At 44.0% G+C, this 14,595-nt stretch overlaps 1 protein-coding gene and 1 pseudogene across 2 annotated transcripts in view; one reads left to right on the forward strand and one right to left on the reverse strand.

Annotated features, from left to right (window-relative positions):
• MCTP1 (multiple C2 and transmembrane domain containing 1) overlaps positions 1-9,710 on the reverse strand; it is a 512,471-nt gene extending 502,761 nt beyond the window's left edge. For both annotated transcript variants that reach the window (XM_045898718.3, XM_045898712.3), the window contains exon 1: positions 8,991-9,710. In XM_045898718.3, coding sequence (XP_045754674.1) covers positions 8,991-9,710 — 720 coding nt within the window. The remainder of the gene's footprint in view (positions 1-8,990) is intronic.
• A 1,024-nt stretch (positions 9,711-10,734) lies between these two features.
• LOC123835298 (U1 small nuclear ribonucleoprotein C-like) overlaps positions 10,735-14,595 on the forward strand; it is a 69,767-nt pseudogene continuing 65,906 nt past the window's right edge.

Consider the following 14,595-nt stretch of genomic DNA (forward strand, 5'->3'; position numbering starts at 1 on the left):
AAGATATCTATTTGCAATTTTCAGAAATTGATCATTTGCCATGCACAGATCAATCTTTCGTCTGAGAAAGAAAGCATATTTTAATATGTTTGAGGCACAAAATGCCTCAAGAATGAAAATTTCCAACAGAGCCCATGGATTCTAAAACTTTTCATTTTAACTATTTCCCCAAATATTTAGCCACTCTGACATCAATCAGGTCCATAAGAATCTATGAAACCGAGTCATGTGGGAGGTTTTCTTGTTTTACCTGATTTTAACAAACATGTTAAACCTGTTTTACCCTTTCTCTTACCCCACCAACACTATTTTCAGTGTCTAATGCTGCAGAGAAAAGGAAAACTATTTCATTCAGGAAGAATTCAAAATAACTATAAAGAATATGAGCTATTGCGGTAAATAGGTGACAATCTGGTGCTCAGGAGCCTGGCACCCTCCACCATAAATGCAAATTCAAAACTCAACCTTCCCCAGAAAAAGACTTTTCAATAAAAGCATTTTTTTTAACATAACCAAGAAAAACCAAAGACATAAGTAAAGGGGAAAACGTGGTGTGATTACTTCCTTCCACTCTCCCTTTCCTTGAAGGTTCAGCCAAATCCCTGGTCTTTCAAATCTCCTCTCTTCCCATCCCCAAGGTCAGGTGACTGCCCAGCTTCAGGCTCCCACTAGGACTCTTGTGGTCTCTGCTGCTAACTTCTCCGTCTGATGCTCACTTGACTCTGTCTCTCCTGCTCAGATGCCCCCAAGGTTCCCTACAGCTGCCCTGGATGCACTGCTCGGCCCCCCAGTCTGGCCACAGCTTCATCTCCACCTCTACTTCCCATACCCTCCTTCCTGAAGCACAGGCCTCAGACCCATCACTGACTCCCATGTTTTGAATACACAGCACACTTATTCACATCCGTGGCTGTGGCAGTAACCACCCCTGCCCCCCACCCCCCACCCTGCCCTGCCACCACCACCATCTCCCTGTGGCCAAATCCTAACCACACTCCAAAACAAGGCAGAAGCCATCAGGTGGGAACACCCCTAAATTGCTGACACCAAACCTACTGCTTACCTGCATCCATGCCCACAGTGTCTCCTTCCGTTTGCAATGGAAGAGGAACCCTTCTTCTGGCTGAGGCTACCACATCCCCTAGACTCTGTGGCCCACTCTGACCCATGCCCTGAGTTAGCTCACCCCTTCCTTTATCCCCCTGTTCTCCTTAAATGTCAACCTCTCCCTCTCCATAGGCTCCTACTTATTAACCCACTCAGGTGATACCCATTAAAAAACCAAAAATCTTCCAAAGGGCCCATCCCAACATGGTTCCTGCCCTCCTACTACCACTTTCTTTTATCCCCTAAAGAGCCAAACTGCTTGGCTTCTTTCCCTGTCCCCGGCTCCTCTTTCTCACACCCCTCAGCCCACTGCATTCTGGCTTCAATTCCACCACTCCTGATTCCATTATTTGGTAAAATGCATTGACACCTCCTATGTCGCAGATAACATATGCCTGGCACTGGGAGAGGAAAGGAGAAATCAGACCTGAGCTCTCTGAGCCAGAAGTTCAAACTGATAGCTAAACTCAGCCCAGAGATATATTTTATTTGGACTATAGTTTAAAAAATTTTTTTCAAATAATTTGCCAAAAGTTCAAGAACCTGGAGATTTCACATGAAAATCCAGGTTTCTGGCTTGTATTAAAGAATCCAGAAATTATGGCAACAATGCCTCTTTCACGATATGACAATAACCCGTTGAAGCTGAAGAGCAGCTGCCCTTCAATGGGGCAAGAGCTCCCTTGTTCACCACGAACCCCATCAAACCCTCTCTGCTCATTTTCTTTTCTTGGATGGTCCCTGTGCACAGTGAAGTTTGAATCCCTGTCCTAGATCAGTGCGGTCTGCTAGAAATAAAAATGTGAGCCACGTACATAATTTTAAATATTCAGGTAGTCATATTTTTTTAAAAAATGGAAAGGAACTTTAATACTATATTCCATTTAATCCAACATACCCAAAATATTATTTTAATGTACAAGCACCATACAAAATTAATAATGAGATATTTTACCTTCTTTTCTTTGTGCTAAGCCTTCACAATCCAGTGTGCATCGAACACTTATAGCACATCTCAATTCAAATTTGCTGTATTTCCAGCGTTCAAGAGCCAAGTGTGGCTAGTGGCTCCATCTGAGACAGCACAGCTCCAGATGCTTAATGATTCACTATGAAAATGATCTTGCAAGTAGAGAGAGGGAGAGAGAATTTTAAGGGGAAAGAGGAAAGCAGGCAGGACTGACGAAAAGGGTGATTACGTTAAAGACTAGACATGGTGAGGACTTCAAATTAGGATGGAAGGAAGCAGGATCACAGAGACAATGAACAGTGCTCCCCAAAAAGATCAGCTGTAGTCTAGCACTTCAGGTATAAAGACATCCTTTATAGGCAAATGTAATTAACTGGCAATGCAGATTTTCTGGAGGGAGGCTTTAGCATTTCCTAAATAGGCTCAGCATTAGACATGTGGTCACTGTGAAAAGCAATTGACCAAATGTCTGACCCAGAGTTCACACACTTGGCATTCAAGAGGCAACAGAGTGGACCAGGCTAGTGAGGACAGGATTCTGGATCAAGGCTGGGATTTTAATCTGGTTCAAGGGGATGGGTTTGAGGAGAAGTGACAGTGATGCAGGCAGGACATTAGCTTGAGCTAAGATCCAAGCAGAGATCAAGACTTAGAGATCATAAGTGAGTAAGACTATGTCAGCAAGGTGTTGGAATCCAGATGTGGGGGTGCAACATCAGGGGTCAGAAAACGAGACTTGGGTGCCAAAAAAGGGTACCCAGAGTCAGAGATTGGCACCAAGAAATGCATCCCTGAGCCAGAGACCTCAGAAGTAGAAATCACTCCTCCATCCTCCACGTGAATACAATATGGTGGCCAGTTAGTAGGTGTCATGTCCTCCCTTCACACCCGCCAGCACGAACAAGAACTGAAGTACGGGCTGAGAAAAGCCAAGCCACCAGCTAGGGAAGAGGAGAAGGTCAGATACATCTGCCAGACTTAAAAGGACTTGGAAACAAGAAGGCAGGAACATCATTATATAACTAAAAGTGCTTTTGAAACATTTCCAGAGAACTTCTGAATAGCTCTAGCCCTTCCATTCATCCCTTCATTCACTCAGCAACCACTTAGTGAGTAGTCTTCCCTCTACAATGCTGATTAGACAGGTCGATTGTACTAAGGCTTGCCAAATTCTACTCTAGCAGTGCTGGTGAAGAGAGCCAGGCTTAAGCAAAATAGGGTGAGTTGCTCATACTGACGGGGCCTCACTGATAAAACCTGTGAGATTAGGAAGACGCATTGATCCCAACACATCCAGAGGTCCATTTGTCTATCATGTGTTATAATTTTTCCCAAAAGGATGAGAAATCAGGCTGGTATAAAATATCTCAAAAGACTTCACAGGACTATTGTTCTCTAAGAAGACAGTATGCAGGACTTTTAAATCTCATTGTATTGAAAATATAGGGGTTTTTTGTGTTGCTTGCATTCAGATTGATGTTAAAGACAAATATATCTGGAGACATGAGGAAAATCATGGCCTGATATTCCGCTGAAAAAAAAATTCTCATGTAAGAAACTGGTCTACATTGGAGGGGGAAACTATTTGCATAAAATCTTCAGTTGTTGAGGGATAGTCATCACTTTCCACATCTGATTTATAAAAAGCAATGTTAGTTGGAAGAAATGGTTGACAGTGACAAAGAAAGCAAAATGGCACATAAAGCTAATCTTGCAGGGAAAAAGAAAGTGTGATTGTCGACAGTTCCAACAAATCAAAAATCACCAATAAAAACAGTAGAGATTATTTGGCAACAGAAAAAAATGACATGAGGAAGGGTGCCTCACACCTTTCAATAATTAACTTTATAGAAAGATAAACTTGTCCTCTATAGATCCCATACCATAATTTTATGAAAAACAAACAAGTTTATCTAAAGCAAGTTCTAGCACAATATTTACTTCACTCACATTAAACAAACAAAAAAGCCAGTTTTCAAACAATAAGCCTCAGTTACCAAGAGCAGGTTTATTTAGGACTCTTGGCTTATTGAGGCAAGGAAATATATCATGTTTCGTGAGTTTTCCAGGAAAAAAAAAAAAGAAGTCAAACCAAAACGTTTCAGGATTCAAAAACGTCATTTCTGTTTGTCTAAAACATAGGACTATGACACTGCAAATGGTATGAATTAACAAGAAAACACACGACCTAACTTCAGAATATGCAGATTTTGTCAATGCTTACAAAATTATCAGACTATTTACTCTTCGTCAGTCTAGAGTTGACCAACATTTTGATAACCATCACGAGCCAAGAAACCACACTACGTTTCTGAGTTACAAAAGATATATTATTAACCTTTAATTTTGTGAAATCATCCCTTATTTCCAAACGACGGGGCAAAAGAAAAAAGGGAGAGTGCTTATCCTATTATCTTTATGAATCTAGTAATCCTATTTTCTCTAAGTATTTATTTCACTTTTCCAGAATAATGTGCCCACACTTGCCAAAAGTAATATAAGGTTTTTCATTACTCTGTGAAATTATACTGTCATCAGTACCACCTTGGTTAATCTGAGGCTACTTTTGCCACCCATGCAAGTAAAATCATTTACATCTTAAATGAGGAGGACCAGCAAAGTTCCCATTAATTTTTTTTCAGCTACGCGCTTATTTGTAATTTTGGCAGTGGCAAAACTTTAATACAGTTATACTATAATACACTAGCAATTGCTAGGGCTTATTGAGCTCCCATAATATTTACTTGATAACATTTCCATATACCCAAGATGCATAGCTGTACTCAAATCTGCCAGATACACAGGATAGAACATAAAAGTCATAGGAAAATAATTCCACTCCAAAGTAAGCCTGTCACTGTTTACTCTCTTCCTCTGCAATAAGCTGATGATCCCAGTATTTTTTAGAATGCTATCACACATCAAACTTCATGCCCTGTTCCAAAATGTCCTAAGATCTCATCCTTCCTCTCTCACTTTGAAAAAGCTTGGAAAAAGTTATTAACATTGCTTTTAGGGCTTGTTTTTGAGAGTGTTTGTTTTTTGGTGATTTTAAGCCATTCATATTAGGAATTACATTTCTTTACATTTGTGTCTTCCCCAAGATTAAGTTATGTCCTTTCAAGTAATATTAAGGACACCTGGGAAATAGCAAAAATTAACCCAAATCACATTTTTAAGTCATTTTTGAAAACATAAGCTTTCTCTAAAAGGTCAGATAATTAATGAACCAAGCTGCACTTCATGTATAGACTTCATCTTAGAAAATATTTTTCTACTTTTTGTTGGAGCTTACAGATGTATCTTAGGAATTTTATCCCAATGAATGAATATTCCTCTTACTATGTTTTGAAACATTTCTATCATACCCTGAATAATGTAGCCACGTTTTTTACAAAAATTTTTTTGCTTCCCTATGGAAGCAGTTTTAACAACATGAATTTAAAAGAAAAAACAATAAAAGTTTAACATTCATAAACTTCACATTTTTGTTAAAGCCCTAAAAAAATGGGACATATTCATTCTTCACTCTTTATCTTAAAATACTGGCTTCCTGATTCTAGCAAAATATAATTTTAGTAACTCATCAAGACAGAATACATAAAATTGGCATATTTTTGATATGCACACAAATTCAGAAAGCATCTTTCCCAACTGTGTTGCAGAAAATGAAATGCATCTGGTATGACAATATGGCCAAGCACGTGAACTAGAATCAGTGGGAAGAAATGTGTTTTTTTTTTCTTTTTCTCAAAGCAGAACATTTTAAATAATGTACATGCCCTAACAACAAGGCATTATTAACTCTGTTAAAGTGCCTTTCAGAGGTATATCGGACTGAAGACCACAGAGTAGCAAGAGGGAGATGGGAGGCAGCATGGTTTGCTCAGTGTTAATCATTGTAGTTCAGTGATTTCCAAATCCCTTTCCCCCAGCAGTTCAAACTGATGTAGTTGTTTTTTTATTTTTTGTTTTGTTTTGTTTTCTTGCTTTTGCTTAACACCTCCACCCAGAGTCAGAGTTTATGCACATATGTTGTTGTGGCCTCATGCTGAGCTGCAGGGGGGAAATGGAGAGGTAGGGAGGTGTTGGAGAACAGGGCTAATGCCAGGATCAAGCAGAGAAAAACTGAGACATTTGCATTATTTTTGCAATGAATTTTCTTTCTTCTTTGAAAGTTCTTTTTATCTAGGCAATCTGGAGATGTATTCAGTGCTCTTATTGCCTTTGCTTTCATGTGTACCTATTTGGCTTGGTGTACAACACAGGGATCTGCACATGCTACACTCTCCCTACCCCAGCCCAAGTATGTTGTGAGGCCAGGGCCTGGGGGAGCAAGGAAAGATCTCTGAGTGATGCAGGAAGCTTGCAAGGGTGCATGAAGCTCAACCTACTCCTGGACACCTCAGGGAGTCCTCTTCTACTTCCAGCTTCCAACTCTATTTCTTCCTCTTCTTCATCACAAGGTGAGCCAGCCGGGCTCTAGGAATTGGGCAGAGGGGCCATGGGAGGACCAAGGAATCCTGCTTCTGCACTGGTGAGAGAGTGCTGCTCAAAGCCAGATTTGTGACTCCTAACAGAAGGCTGTCCACTTCTCAAGGAACAGACTCCATGAGCAGCAAGCAGATGCAGGAAACCAGCAATGGTGCCTCTTCCTAGGACTGTTTGTGGCCTCAAACAAGCCCCTTGGGGCTACTGTTCTGCCTACACCCCACTTTTCACCTATTCTTTGAAAGGCGTTTTAGCTTTGTTATTCCTTTTATGTCTTTGTTGAAATGCTGGTTCCTTATAAGGAAAAGCTTCTTTAGATGGTATAATTAATAATGTCACTTGTAAATGTGATGTCATAGTTATGAAATAATGTATCACAGAGAAAAGAACAAATTAATATAGCTAATACATCATGGAACTGATTCTAGGAAGGGGGAAACCCCCCAGAATGTATGTAAACTTGCAAGCATTAATCTTAGGACTGAAGTCATCTCAGAAACACACAAGCTCTAAAAGTTGTCAAAGGGTTATAGTAATGTAAAAAGACTCTGGAGAATTTTAGTGTAAAACCTTGGTCATTTATTAACCATGTGACCCTGGAAAGGTTATTTAATGTCTTTGAGCATCAGTCTCCTAATCCATAAAATGGCAACAAGAACTTCTGTCCTGTAGGGGTGCTGGGAGGCTCTAATCCAGTAAGGCTGTAAGGCATATGGTGAGGGCACACACAATGGTAGTGTAATGTGCTCTCCAAAATTCATAATTACATGGCAGTATTTTTTAAAGCTTGATAGTGTCAGAAAACTTTTTGGTAAAAACTAACAAAGATTCATTCAGAATTCTCTGCTTTTGCTTTGAGAATCTTGGTTCGATGAACTGCAAAGAATTTGGGGGGTTAAGTAATATATCTACCTTCAGAATAATTCAATTATTGGTTGTTGTATTATTCCTGATCATAGAAGTTAATAAAAACAAATGTAAACAGTACCCCAACTCTGAAGTTCTTATACCTTAGATTTATGTACACATTCAAAAGTAAATTCTATTAAAATATATAGCATTCCTCTACACTGAATTTAAAACATCCTTTTAAAAACACTTTTTACTTTTGAAGCCAGAAACAGGAGTTCTATTCAGTTACCTTTCAAGATAAAAGGAAAAGTAGAGTTTAGACTCTTTGTCAATGTTATCTCTACCTACTCTTCTCCGAATAGGAACTTTTTCTAGAACATCAGGTGTCTTCTAGAGCATCAGTAACATCAGGTTACCCACCTGTATTCTGGCTTGTTTTCTGAAACCACAGTAATTAGCTAACAAACGACAAAAATTTTCAATTGAGAGGCCATCTATTCCTGTATCTTGCTGTTCAAAACATGGCCTTAAGGTTATGTAGCTCAAATTTTAATCTAATTAAAGATTAACCTTTAAATTAATTAAAGACTAATTAGAGTCAAAATAATGAGAATTTAAATAAGCTAAGATGTATTGGAGGAAAAGAGTTCTTTGAGGTCACTGACAGACTGGAACTTTCAAAATACTTGCTAGCATTAACACAATTTTTAAGTATTAACAAAAGGAGCGCAACTCCTCTCCAAAACCGAGGGAGTAAAAGCAGCTGCTCCGTGGAACGCCTTAAGAATCCTACAAGTTCATTTTTACTTGACTCTCGTCGGACCAAACTTAACTCTTGCCTGAACAAAGAGGCAACACGATGTACATAAAGCAGCATACTTGAGACGCAACCGCTTCAGATGACTACTGAAACTTGGAAAAGGCCATAGGAGCGAGTCTGACGAACTCGGCTGAGACGCTCACGCAGTCCACTTGTTGGGCAGCGATCGACTTGCCGCCGGAACTTTGAAGAAGGGAGTGCGAGAAAACAAGCAGACTTCTGCTTTAAGGGTTTCCCCAATAAACGGCCTCACGTTTACCAACGATTCACCTCCCCGCATCACTGTTCCTTCCCGCAAGCCATTTGTTTCTAGTTGTTTCCAATGGTGGCCCCTCCGCACCCTCATACATGGCTGTAATTTTTTTTTTTTTAAGTTGCTGGATTTGTTTTTCTTTAGAGGTGAGACTTACCTAAGGCAGCCCTTCTAGGAGACCCCCCCAAAAAGTACCCATCTTATGTCTAACTTTATTCCTCTCTCATTTGGCTACTATTAATAGCTCCATTTTCATTGGCAACGCATAGAGCTACCCAAAGAGCTTCTGGTAGTAGGGGTTATTTCTACCAAAAGTAACGTCAGGGTGCAAGTCAGAACTGTATCTTTACTGAGCAGGACCGGGACTGTTTTCTTTTCACTATTTGATTTACTTGGTAGCACCTCCACTCCCCCCGCGTCTCCCCGGGTAGCGACCGCCCGAAGCCGGAGGCGTGTCCCGCGCACCCAGTCTCCCGCCGCGCGCACCGGTCGCTCACCTGGCTGCTGCCGAGCTCCTCGCCCTTCTCCGGGGTCCGCGGCTGCACCGGGCTCTGAGGTGGCTCCGCGGGAGGCGGCGGCGGGTCCAGCAGCTGCTCCAGGCAGGCAGTGCCCGGCAGGGATGAACTCTTTTGATGGCACAAGTGCGCCTCGGGGCCCCGACGCCGTGCACCCTCATCTCGGGCGCGGTCCCCCCTCACGGGCGGCTGGGGCGAGGAGGACAGGGAGGATGAGGCGGAGGACGAAGAGGGAGCCGAGTCCGGGGAGCGTCCGCCAGGAGGCGTCCCTCCCTCTGCTCCCGCGGTCGTCGCCGGCCCCTTTCCCGCGGGGAGCAAATGCTCACGGATCCGGCGGCGCAGGGTGGACCCCTGCTCGGTTCTGCCGGCGCCGCCGGGCTCGAGAGGCTCCGGCGAGGAGCAGCACAGGTTGGGCTGGGAGGAGGAGAAGACGCGGTCCAGCACTTGCTTGCGCTTCTTGAAGCCGCTCCACCTGCTGCCCGCGCCACCCACGCCGGCCAGTGCGTCCCGCCTGCCCCCCGGGAGTGGCGGGGAGGGCGATGGGGTGTCCGCAGTGCGGCGCTCTGGGGCCCCTGCGCGCCCGCCCCCGCTGCCCTTGCTCTTGCCCACCCCCAGCTGCAGGTTCTTCCAGAGCCGGGCCTGGAAGGAGGAGGACGCCGCCGCAGGCTCGGGCGACCCCGCCGCGGCTGCCCGGGGCTCCATCCTCCACCCCCTGCTCCTCCTCTCCACTCCTCCGCCACCTCCTCCTCTTCCTTCTTCTCCTCCGCCCTCTCCGGCTGCACCTCCTCCAGGAGCCCCGCGGTGGCGGCGGCGACGGACGCAGCAGCAGAAGCCGGGAGTGCCCGGCGGCTTCAGGACAGCGCGGGGGAAAGCCGCCGCCGCCGCCTCCAAGGCTCTTCGGCCGCCGGACTCCGGCGCCGCCTCTTCCTCCTGCACCTGCCGGGGTGGGCTGGCGCTGCCACCGAATCCCGGCCGCCGCTCCCGCAAAGTTTCTAGCTCCGAGCTCCGCAGCTCCAGTCCCCTGGAGTCCCCCAGGCCGCGCCCTGGCTCCCTCTCCTCGCGGGCTCTGGGCTGGAGAAGCTACAAGCGCACGAGCGTGCGCGTCCAGCTGCGCCAGGGACCGCACCCTGCGCCCTCAGGGCAGCACCTGTCAGCGGCGGGGGCGGCTGCCTCCCAACTGGGCGCGCGCGCCACTCACACAACAGGGCGGATTGCGCTGAAGACAGGCGCGACCAGCAGCCCCGCGGGAGCACCCCGGGACCATCCTCCAGCTCCTGGGTGGGAGGGTGGGCAGGCGAGAGCCGGGTGGAGATGGGTAGGGACCAGCGCCAGGTTGCTCCCCAGGATCTGGCCACAGCTCCCCACGTAGCTCTCTTTGGGCCGATGGCTGGACGCGCGCGCCGGCTAGTGTCTTGGTCCAATGAAGTGAGCTAGAGAGAAGATTATGCGCCTTGGGTGGGTCCTGTGGGGCACAGAGCGTCCATACCGAAAGGTGAACCTGACCGAATTCTGGGGCTGAACACTGCTGCTCCCGCCCCGTTTCGTGTCCTGGATCCAACAAGAGAGTTTGATTTCTTCTGTCTTGACTTCATCCCATCCAGCCTCCTTGCTCTTTATTTGCATGTACACCGGTAGTTCCTTTTGTGATCCAGGTCTAGAGGTTTCCGGAGTCTGACCGTAAATTAGCCAGCCCTAAAGTTGCAGGGAGTTTATGGTGGACGAGGATATGGAGGATGTCCACTACCTCTCACACCATTCCAAACGCAGAGAATCTTGTTTAAATCCAAGTGCATTTACTTCCTTTGCTTCGTTGCAAGGCAAATGGAAAAGGGTTTGTTTTCCTCGTTCAGACCTTGCTTCTCCCTAAATCTACTGATCCAAGGGTCTTCCGATTCTACTAAGAGTGCTTCTTGAAAAGCAGGTGACACCGTGTCCCTTCCCTCGTCCACTGCCCTCCACACCATTAAATGTGGAAAACACGGAAGAGTTCCCTGGGCTTTGGCACCATACTGTCTGATTCCAGTCTCCTCTAGCTAACAGTATGCCCTCGAGATCTTACCATCCTGGCTTTTTAGTCTTTTTTTTTTTTAAATCTTTATAACAAATACTTAACAAATATTTATTGAGCACCTACTATGTGTCAGGCAATATGAGAGGCTGTGAGGATGAAGCTGTGAACAGGGCAGACAGGGCCCCACTCTCATGGAGCCCATCTTCCGATAGGAGAGTCGAACAGTAAACAGAATTTCTAAAAAGAAAAGTCCCATGAAGAAAATTAAACAGGAGGGGCGCCTGGGTGGCTCAGTTGGTTAAGAAAATTAAACAGGGTACCATAACAGAGTGGCTCTGGAGGTAGGGTTGCCAGATAAATTGCAGGACATCCAGTTAAGTTTAAATTGCAGATACTCTTTGAGTATAGGTATGTCCAGAATTTGTACACCACACACTAAAATGCCATTTGTTGCTTATCTGATATTCAAGTTTAACTGGGTTTTGTATTTTTTACTTGCTAAATCTGACAACCCCATACAAAGGGTTTTTGGTTGCTATTTTTTCTTAAAACAAAAGTCTAATGAGAAACTAAAATTTAAGGTGAAACTTAATAAGGACAAAGAGATAGTCACAGAAAGGTCTGATTACAGCATTCCAGGCAGAAGGAACAGCAAGGCAAGTCAGGAAGCAGCTTGTTTAGGCATGTTCAAGGACAGATGGAGACCAGGCCATATAGCGTGAAGCAAGGTGAAAGAGTCGATAAGAGACGGAGTAGAAGAAATGGACAGGGTCCTGGCGGGTGGGTCCCATAAGGACAGTAAGAGTTTGAGGTTCCTGTAAGTGAAATGGGGAGCCATTAGAGGGTTTTTAAACATGAGAGTAACATGATGTGATTAACTAATACCTACCTGCCCCATAGGGCTGTTTTAAGAATTAAGTGAAAAAGGACTTAGGTCAGTGCCTGAGGCTTTTCCACACAAGACAATCAAACTTAAAGTACCATGATCACAAAAAATTACATCAATATAGAACTACCATGATAGTCCAAAAAGAACTGCAATATACAAGTCTTTCTTCTCTATAGCACAGGAAAATTATTTTGTTACTAATATTTCTAAGACATAGTAAACAAAAGCATAGAGAAAATAAGAAACATAGAATTACTGTAAAGAAGTAAGAAGAAATGACCTTCTTACCAAAACTCTTTATAAATATGTCAGTTTGTCATATTTATATGACATAGATCTGTGGACCCATGGAGATAGCTCCATACAATTCAGCCTTATATTCATATAGTCTTTTTTTTTATTATACATTTAATTGACTTTTGTAGTTTAATATTTTCATTTTTCTCCTCCACCTAATTTTTCCTTGAAAATACTAACTCTGAGATTTTGGGTTCTGGGCTCTATGACCCATCCCAAATAACACTTACTCATCAATGTGAATTCATTTATACAACTTGAATATGTATGTATATGTAACTTGCGTATGTAACTTTTCCTAAATATCTAAAGTGGATTACAAGAGAGGTTGTCCTACAAATATTGCATTATATAAAGTTGTACATGATATGTCCGATGTCTTATTATGTTTAAGAGAAGATACTTATAAAAACGACAACGCAAGGCAAAAGGGAATGGTACAAATTGATCACTGAGAAGTGAAGAATCACTTCTGCCCTGACTGATCAAGGAAGATTTCTTGCTGGAGGCATCATCTGAGCTAAGATCTATTGCAGGCGACAGAGTATACCAAGAAGATAGATTGCCACCCACCAGGGAAAGCAAAATTCATGGCATGTAAGCTGTTCTTTTTATTATAATTTACTAACCATCTTAAATATTGATAGAGCATCTGTTGCTTGAATTAATAGGAAATTAATAGATGCATCACACACTGATATACAGGAGGTTGGGAAGGGGATGGGTAAGGTAATATTTCAGCACAAACCCAAAGGAAGTGAGGGAGTGAACCAGGCAGTGAATCTGAAGGAAATTTTTTTCCAGGAAGAGGGAACATTAAATGTGAAGAGGCTGGGGCATGTGGGTGGCTCAGTCGTTAAGCATCAGTCTTGGGCCCAGGGTCCTGGGATCAAGTCCGCCCCCCCCAACCCCCATCAGGCTCCCTGCTCTGCCGGAAGCCTGCTTCTCCCTCCCCCACTCCTGCTTGTGTTCCCTCTCTCACTGTGTCTCTGTCAAATAAATAAAAATCTTTAAAAATAAATAAATAAATAAATAAATGTGAAGAGGCTGAGGCAGGAACTTGCTCAGACTGAGATGTGGCAAAGAAGACAAAGTAGCCGGAACAGAGAAAGCAAGAGGAGAGGGGGAGGGAAAGACATTGCAGAGATGGCTAAGGGCCAGGTCCTGTAGGATTCTGTAGGCAACAGTGAGGACATTGGATTTGGGTGGATGGGAAGCCACTAGGGGGCTTTGAGGAGAGTTTCCTTATTATCTAATTTGCATTTCAAAAGATTCACTCTGGTCTTTTTTTGACAATAAAGTGGAGGAAGGGAATGGGTGGAAATAGTTTTGTGTTTTTTTTTAAGATTTAATTTATTTATTTTACAGAGAGAGAGTACTAGCAGGAGGATGCAGCAGGGAGAGGGAGAAGCAGGCTCTCAGCAGAGAGCCCGGCGTAGGGCTCAATCCTAGGACCCTGCGATCATGACCTGAGCCGAAGGCAGATGCTTAACTGACTCAGCCACCAGGCTCCCCAGAAACAAAGTTTAGATAGGCGCTGTCACTCACTATAATACCCGAGGGACAAGGGTGGCTTTAAGCTTTAGCTGAGGAGTGATGAGAGTGGTTAAATTCTAGATACACGATGTTTGGAGGATAGAAGCAACAGGACTAGCCATAGTCTAGATATGGAGTACTCAAGCATTGTGCTAAATGGTTTGCATCATTTACTATCTGTAATTCTCACAGCAACCCTATTTTATAGATGCGGGAACCAAGTCTGAGGCATGTGACCTGATCTCGCAAGGTCACTCATTGAGTAGTTAGCAGATCCCAGGTCTAGGGATTCTGAAGCCACAAACCTTCTTTAGTTTTAAGATGTACGCATAAATATAGGGAATAAAATCATTGAAAGAGGCTTCAAAAAGATGCATGGGTCCATGTCCTTGCGTTGGGTGAGCAACAAGACTGTCCTGGACAGAACCACAATTTCCACTTGGTGAGATCAAGGACATAAATGCAAGCATAAAAAACAACACTTGGGGGACTAATTGAGTTAAAGGCCAACTAAATGGCCCTTAAAGAGCCCTCTTGTCAATGGAGCTCTGGCTGCTGTCCCCGCCAGCTCCCAGCCCAGGGCCAGATGCATTCATGCCCTCATTTCCTCTCTCAGTCTCTAAAATGGGGATAAGAATGTCTATGGGCCTGACCCACCTCACAAGGATCCAATTAAAAGCCAGTGGAGGCAGCGGTTTTGATGAGTAAAGCCTGTCTACAAGAGAGATGTTATCATCACTTTGTAATCAAAAAAAAGAACAACTACCAGACCGACTTGTTCCAACTTACATGGAAAAACCCTGCCTGTGTGGAAAGCAGCATTGTGAACCTTTTAAAAGCAAGAACCCGGTCAT

Source organism: Mirounga angustirostris, unplaced genomic scaffold (genome assembly GCF_029215605.1).
Source record: "Mirounga angustirostris isolate CCGP_5_RB_7025 unplaced genomic scaffold, mMirAng1.0.hap1 SCAF_7, whole genome shotgun sequence".
In the NCBI taxonomy this organism is placed as follows: Eukaryota; Metazoa; Chordata; class Mammalia; order Carnivora; family Phocidae; genus Mirounga; species Mirounga angustirostris.